This window comes from Colossoma macropomum, unplaced genomic scaffold (assembly GCF_904425465.1).
Source record: "Colossoma macropomum unplaced genomic scaffold, Colossoma_macropomum, whole genome shotgun sequence".
Classification (NCBI taxonomy): Eukaryota; Metazoa; Chordata; class Actinopteri; order Characiformes; family Serrasalmidae; genus Colossoma; species Colossoma macropomum.
The window spans coordinates 2,350,001-2,358,521 of record NW_023495515.1 but is presented as its reverse complement, the minus strand read 5'-3'; the positions used below and the strand labels follow the sequence as shown (position 1 = coordinate 2,358,521).

Here is an 8,521-nt window from a genome sequence, read left to right as displayed (position 1 = left end):
TAGCATTCGATCCTTCAGACTGAAGGTTTTTCGGTAACACTTTAATTGAAAGGTGTCTACATAACATTCATAGCATCTTACATAAATACTTCATAACATGTTCATGAATGTTTAAATCAACATTTATAGAGTATACATTTTTTTACATTGTATGAATATGGACTACTATGTCATTTTTTTCTGACAGAATTTTTTCAAAATAAAAGTCTTCATTTTTATTTTGAAAAGTGACATTATTTTCAGCAAAACACCTTATTTCTGGACAGCCACAATAAAAATGACCCTACCTTTCAACTTCTTTTAAATTATTTGATTTTTCTCAAGTATTTTTTGATGTTCTTATGGTATCCCAGGTGGTTGCTATGGTGTTGCTAAGTGGCTACTATGGTGTTGCTACAGTAAGGTTAAGTGACCCTTATTAGTCCCACAAGAGAGAAATTTCACCTCTGCATTTTACCCATCCGTGCAGTGAAACACCACATACACACTAGTGAACACACACACTTGGGGGCAGTGAGTGCACTTGCCCAGAGCGGTGGGCAGCCCTATCCACAGCGCCCAGGATACTTCAGGGCACTTCAGTCAGTGTGTGTGTGTGGCACAAAAAAGGTGGCAAAACTTTTGCACTCCATTCATTCCTATGGGAAAAAAATCCGCAGAGTTCCATTGCTACATGGAAACTGGGCATCTGATCAAAAAGCTGTATACAAGCCCGAATCACACAATCAGACCAGACAATCTGGAGTTGATATCTTGAAAACCGCAGGATGAGTTAGCGGCCAAAATAATAATAAAAGAAGAATAATATGAAACGAAGAACAATTTTTTTTGCAACACACAGCCATAATAATATGGTATTCCAAATTAAAAAGATTTTTATAAAAAAAAATGCTACTCAGTAAAATGTACATATAGTAGTCCATATGAATATAATGTAAAACGCACCCTTTCTAAATGTTGATGAACATATTATGAAGTATGTATGTAAGATGTTATGAATGTGTTTTGTAGACGCCCTTCAAGTAAAGTGTTACTGTTATTATAAGCCGTGTCGAACCTGAGGCCTCTGCCTGCCTTTGGCCTCACACCGTTGGCCCCCTTCACATGTCAGACCAAATTTGCACTGCTGCATGTGATATATCAGTGCTGTATATGAACACTGTATAGTAGCTCTTCTCTAAGGCAAAGGCATCTATATGGAAATCGGTGGGAACACACACACACACAAACGCACCATCGGCAAACGCATAACAGCGCTCGGCTGGAGGTTAAAGATCTGCTATGCTCATCACACACACACTGAGTGTACGCTCGCTACCCTGCTCCTCTCCCGCTCTTCTCTGTTTACACTGGCTTCCAAATGAAATCTAGAGCGAGCTTCCTGATACAGAGCTAGCCACGTTTCAGTCTGCATTTCAGAGTTACGTATTCAAGGTGACAGTTTGCATCAATCTTTGTTGAGCTTTGAAGGGGAATTCCACCAATCTTTTCAACATTTCTGCATAATTAAATGGTTGAGGTGTGAACAAAGTCATTCAGAGTGGTTTGGTGTGAAATGCATCATTTTAGTGAAACTTACCAAGTCAGAATTGTTCACAGTGGTTGTGATAGGAACCAGACGTCTGAAGAGTTTAATGCCTTTGAAAGCTCCCTCACAGGAAGGTATTATATACAGTGGTGTTTGAAACTTTGTACACGCTTTAGAATTTTCTGTATTTACGCATAAATTTGACCTAAAACTGCATCAGTTTTTGCACAAGTCCTAATAGTAGATAAAGAGAACCAAATTAAACAAATTAGACAAAAATATTAGACTTGGTCATTTATTTATTGAGGAAAATGATCCAATATTAAAAATCAGTGAGAGGCAAAAGTCTGTGAACCTTTAGGATTAACAGATAATTTGAAGGTGAAATTAGGTGTTTTCAAAGTTACAAAGACCAACATTACGTTCCCTGGGAGCGGTCAACCAACTAAAGGCCTGTCTCACAGTGGCTAATGTTAATGTTCACGAGTCCACCTTCAGAAGAACACTGAACAACAATGGTGTGCATGGCAGGGTTGCAAGGAGAAAGCCGCTACTCTCCAAAAAGAACATTGCTGCCCATCTGCAGTTTGCTGAAGATCACATGGACAAGCCGGAAGGCTATTGGAACAATGTTTTGTGGACAGATGAGACCAAAATACATCTTTTTGGTTTTAGAGAAAGGAAAACACTGCAATCCAGCATAAAAACCTTATCCCCCTCTGTGAAACATGGCGGTGGTCGTATCATGGTTTGGGCCTGTTTTGCTGCATCTGGGACAAGATGGCTTGCCATCATTGATGGAACAATGAACCTTGATTTACTCCAGATACTGAAAGCAAAGGTTCACAGACCTCTGTAACATTGCATCATTTTCCTCAATAAATAAATGACCAAGTCTAATGTTTTTGTCCAGTTTGTTTAGTTTGGTTCTATTTATAAGAAATATGGAAAATTCTAAAGGCTTCACAAACTTTTAAGCACCACTTGAATCCATTCAACGTGGACGGGTACATGCAGGGTGTTGTGAGGCAAAATAGTACCCAAAAAACTACTACTCTACTATCACTAACACTCTGAAAACTCAGAAGAGGCTCACTGATGGTCTTGGATAGTGAATAAAATGGTTGTAGACATTGTGACACCTGGTTCCTATCACCTCCACTCAAAATAAACATCTTATGGACAGAATTATCCAGAACTTTGGGAAAAAATTGGTACAGTAGCTTTAAATTTGGGTGGACGATGAGGCTGATAAGGCAATTAGATATTTATTTCTGCTGATAAGAGTAGTTTGAGGTTTGTATGCAGATGCATCTTTCCAGAAAGATGGTTATTGCTTTTAGTTTTACCTTGAAATAACTGAGAAACAGGCAGACTCTTAATAAAGAATTACACAAAGATAATGTAAACACAATCAACTACATAATTCACTGTGTAATTAAATATGTAATTACATGATTATATTGAAATACTAGAGCTACAGCAACAATAACTGTCGACGCCTCAAAGAATTCTTTGCTGCGTTTCCTTGTTTTCATTCAAAACACATGAGATCTGTCAGCGCATTGATGTGCAGAGTGACGTTACTTCTGTGAATAGCCGATGGGGTCAGCGGGTCAGAGGGAGGGAGGTGTCCGCCAGTGTTCAAGGTTCAGGGGTTGCAGTGGAGATGATTGACAGGGTCAGGGGTGTGATGACAACTTTTGTGTGTCACCTCACATCCCATAATTACCCCACCACCTGTACCGCTCACTCAACTCTATATTCTATCTGTCTCTCTCTCTCTTTGTCTCTCGCTCTTTGTCTCTTCCTCTCTCAGTCTCTCTCTTTCTCATTTTCCTCTCCCTCTTTCTCTTTCTCTCCGTCTCTCAATCTCTCTCACTTTCTCTCTGTGACAAAATATACTATTGCTAAAGCAGTGAACAATAAACATGGAAACATACATATGAGAAAGATGTAGATTAGAATAGAACATTAGATATTAAAGGGGAATTCCACCAATCTTTCAAAATTTCTGCATAATGTAATGGTTAAGATGTAAACAAAGACATTTGGTTTGATTTGAAAGAGAAGCTTACAGAGTCAGAATTGTTCACAGTGGTGGTGATAGGAACCAGACGTCCACCTCTAAGGTATAAGGTCCACCTCTATAGGCAGTTACTATACTGTTGCTAGACCTTTCCTATGGTATCCCAGGTGGTTGCTAAGGTTTCAATAGGCCGTTGCTATGTTATTCGAAGTGGTTGCTAAAATGATGCCAGGCCATTGCTTTGTTATCCTAGGTGGGTGCTAAGGTGTTGATACAGTGTTGGTGTTATTCCAGGCAGTTACTATACTGTTGCTAGGCTGTTGCTATGGAATCCCAGGTGGTTGCTAAGGTGTCAATAGGCCATTGTTATGCCAACCTAAGTGGTTAGTACAAGTTGCATGCAACAAATTCAGTTACTCCACTAGATTAGCAACTTGTATTTTTTGATACTGTATCAAAGAGGTGTTTTATCATCTTCATATGTTATATGTTTTCCCAGGTGGTTGCTAAGTTGTTGCCATGCTATCCCAGGTGGTTGCTAAGGAGCTGCTAGGCCATTACTATGTTATCCCAGGTGGGTGCTAAGATGTTGCTAGGCCATCACTATGTTATCCTTGATGGTTGCTAAAGTATTGCTAAAGTGTCGCTGTTATCCCAGGCAGTTACTTTGTTGTTGCCAGGCTGTTGCTATGGAATCCCCGGTAGTTGCTAAGGTGTTGCTAAACCTTTGCTATGTTATCCCAGGTGGTTGCTAATATGTGTATATAAATGTGTGCTAGTATGTATGTAATGTTAATGAAGGCTAGTCCTTGTGACATCAACTGTACATGTGATCAGTCCCAAAAATACAAGTGCACTATTCCTATATAGGCTCTGCAATCCTGTAATCCTTCTTCTTCTTCTTTTTATTATTATTATTATTATTATTATTATTATTATTATTATTATTATTATTGTTATTATTATTATTTCTCTCTGTCTGTTTTTCTGTTTTTCTCTTCTCATCCTTCAAGTCTCCTGACAGCTCATCTGATGGAAGTGTGTGTGTACACTCCAGAGAGATGACCCTTTTCCTCTCAGGCCTCCTGAGCCCCATTCACACTTCCTGACACACACACACGCACACACGCACACACACACACACACACACACACACACACACCCTGTCACTCGTGACTGAAGTGCAGAGTGTGTGTGTTTGTACGTCACTGTTTGGTGTCCACAACTGCAGTTCTCCTTTTTCTCGTCAGAATGCTCCAGTAAGTCGCTCTCTTTCTTTTCCTTCCTTTCTTCGTTCCTTGTTCTGTTTGTCTCTATCTCACCCAACATCTACTCTCTTTCTCGCTCTCTCTGCTGTGTGCGTCATCATCATCCTTTTCGCCCTCTTTTATCTCCTCCATCTCCCTGTTTCTCTCGCTAACTTTTATCCCGAGAACCAGTCAGTGCGTGTGTGTGTGCGTATCGTAGCTGAAGCGATGTGTGTGTTCATGCTGAAGTCTCTAATTCTGTGTCTTCAGGAGCCTCGTGGGTTTAGTATTTATGATGGATTGTTTTCTGGGAGTTGTGTGGAGAGAATCCAGATTTCTGCTTCTTTTGAGTCGCCACATAAATTGGAATTTCTGATTAACATCTTTTAAAATTGCAGTTATCGTGGGCATGTTGCGATTTCATGGGCTTTATTTTTCACACATGGCTGAATTTTGTGGAAAATGCAGATAAACGTTCAATTTGTACCACATTTGTGTTTGTAAGTAGAAGAAGAGATATTTTATTATGATTTGTAACAGTGTTTGAATTACACTCTGGCTTTTAGAGAGCGGAGGTCTCTTCAAAGCATGACTAAACAGTCCTAAACGGTCACTGGGGTGGTCCCAAAAGCAGAACTCACAAAATATAACCCTGCATTTCATGAATGAATAATTGTTTATGAAAATTAAATTTATGACTATCTGAGAAATTTTCAAACCAAAACTGTCCAGCTTCCTTTATGATTTTTGTATTTATGCAGTGAAACTTTCATTCAACTATTTGTGTGTTGTATGTTGCCTGCAACTGAATTTTCATGCAGCTTTACAGTTAGTTTCACACAACATTCAGTTGTTGCAACTGTACACAAAGCAACTCAGAAACTAAGTAACATGCAGCAAATTCAGTTTGTCCACTAGTTAGCCAAATTAGCAGTTTGTATTTTTGATACTGTATCAAATATTTGCAGCATGTTTATTATCTTATGTTTTTCCAGCTGTTTGATGATGTTTGCGTAAATAATGAACACAACAAAGCAGTAATCAGAATAACTTTACACTACATAACTTTCATACAACTAGTAGCAAGTTGTGAGTTGCCTGCAATATAATTTTCATGCAGCTTGACAGCTACATGAAGCAACCCAAAACTATCCAAGTTGCATGCAACAAATTCAGTTACTCCACTAGACAGCCAAACTAGCTACTTGTATTTTTTGATACTGTATCAAAGATGTGTAGCATGTTTATCATCTTCATGTTTTCAGCTGTTTGTTGACGTATGCATAAAAAATGAACACAACAAAGCAGTAATCAGAATAACTTTACATAACTTTCATGTTAGTAGTGGCAAGTTGTGAGTTGCATGCAACATAATTTCCATGCAATTTCACAATTACACGAAGATGCATCCAACAAATTCAGTTACCGCACTAGTTAGCCAAAATAGCAGCTTGTGTTTTTTGATGCTGTATCATTCTCGCTAGCAGTGAGGTGTAATTTACAGGTGTAAGTCAGCTGCAAGGTATAATTTACATATTTGCGGCATTTTTATTATATCTGTATGTTTTTCCAGCTGTCATTGCTGTTGTTTGTTTCTATATCGATATATCTATGTTATCTAAGACAGATAATTGTAATTGTTATTGCTGACATATAGATAAATAACGAACACAACAACATAGTAATCTTAATCATTTAACACTTCAGGCTGGCTTAACATGGTGAAACTTGCATGCAACTAGTTGCAAGTTGTGAGTTGCCTGCAATGTAATTTCAATGCAGCTTCACAGTTACATGAAGCATCTAAAAAACAAAGTTGCACACAACACGTTCAGTTACTCCACAAGTTAGCCAAATTAGCAGCTCATATTTTTGGCACATCATGTTGTTCTTGCTATGAGATCATCTGTGAAGTGTAATTTACATATTTGCAGCATTTTTAGCAACTTTGTATGTTTTTTTTCCAGATTTCAGATTTCATTGCAGTTCTTTTTTTTTATATCTACACATCTGTCTTTTTTCTAATACAGATAACTATAATTGCTATTGTTGACATGTAAATAAATAACAAATGTAATAAAACTATAATAGCAATAATTTAACATGTCAGGCTAGTTGCATTGTGAGTTGCCTGCAACATAATTCCTGTGCAACTTCACAGTTACTCAAAGCCAAAGAAGCAGCTTATATTTTTTGATACACCACATTGTTCTTGCAATAATATCATTACATATTTGCACAATTTTGATCATTATTGTATTTTTCTTTACAGTTGTGATTGCTTTTACAAGATGAAAACTACCAAGCTTGAGTCAATCTGATGGGGTCTTGTTTTGTAAACACCCAGTAAACCACCTTCTGTTTTATTTTCTTGTCCATTGATCCGGGCGAAATCAATAGCTTGGAAGTATGTTGTTCTATGTCATCACATGATGCGCTATCAGTGCTTTGACTGGCTTTTTCATGAAACTGTTTTTGGTGCTTGCTTCTGATGTGGCAGAGTTTCAAGTGAGTTACTAGATGCTTTACATTATGCAACTCAATTGCAATTTAGTCTCACGTAAGTTTCAAGCAACTGAAGTTGCATTGAAGTTTCGCCATGTAAAATTGGCTTAACGTCGACAGGAGAACACTTTGTGATCACAGGAAGATATAGAGGATCAAGTGTTCCATTTTATACTTGTTTATATTTTATACTTTATATGTCACACTTTACAAATATTTCGCTTTCATACCACCACCTAGGACACCTTAGCAATAGCCTGGCAACACCTTAGCAACCACCTGGGATTACATTGCAACGGCCTAGCAACCACCTCAGATTACACAGCAATAGCCTAGAAACCACCTGGGATTCCATAGCAATGGCCTAGCAACATCTTAGCAACCATCTGGACCTTCATAGCACTAGCTTTATTAAGCCAACTTTCAGTTTATATGGTATAGTGACTGTAAAATTTGATATAGTTGTGTGTACAGTTTTGTTTTGTGGAAATAAAATCATGCTTTACATTTTTATCATTTTCTGGTATCTACACAAACAGAAAAAAGTCAGAATCTACTGAAGCAGAATGTAAAGTGAACGCAAATGTATATCATTACATGACCAACTATGTAATTAATCATGTAATTATGTAATTATATTTAATTAAATTGCAAAACAACAGATCTCTAAGGGTTAAATAAAGCCCCGAGGAACTGAACCGTTCATATAACTGGAATGTAATGAGAGACATTTGCTTTAGAAATATTCACTCTCATACTTTGTCTTGGATCCAAAAGAAACTCAAGCCTTTTGACGACTGAAGTGTTGGCACGGCCTTCTGAAAATATTAATTAAGAAACGGAGAATGTTTACTGTACTGGAAGATGAAACCAGACACACACACACGCACAGAGCTCCTGGAGCACAGTCGGTGTTAGACATGTATCATGTTAGTAGGTGTAACTAGGAGTTGCAAATAGGGCAAAGGTATTAACCTCAACAAGGCAATGGAAAAATCAATCTACACTGATAATAATGATATGATGCACTTTCAACATTTACTAAAGCAGGGAGTCACAAGGTGACATATCTTGTGTAAAGAATGGTAATGAATTTACAATGAATTCCAAATGAATTTCACTTTTTTATAATGATAATAATGTTTTCATGGTCCAGTTTTCAAGCTAGAACCACAAAACTTTGCACGGTCCTAAAGCCTGTTGTGCACTTGT

General features: G+C 37.8%; 1 protein-coding gene across 2 annotated transcripts in view; it reads left to right on the top strand.

Moving 5' to 3' along the window:
• The first annotated feature begins 4,733 nt into the window (after positions 1 to 4,733).
• Positions 4,734 to 8,521, top strand: part of LOC118802288 (cGMP-dependent 3',5'-cyclic phosphodiesterase) — a 259,355-nt gene continuing 255,567 nt past the window's right edge. Inside the window, exon 1 of one of the 2 annotated variants that reach the window (XM_036562782.1) lies at positions 4,734 to 4,816. In XM_036562782.1, the coding sequence (XP_036418675.1) occupies positions 4,809 to 4,816 (8 nt within the window). In that variant the 5' untranslated portion in view covers positions 4,734 to 4,808. The remainder of the gene's footprint in view (positions 4,817 to 8,521) is intronic. The other variant, XM_036562785.1, reaches the window with a different exon arrangement.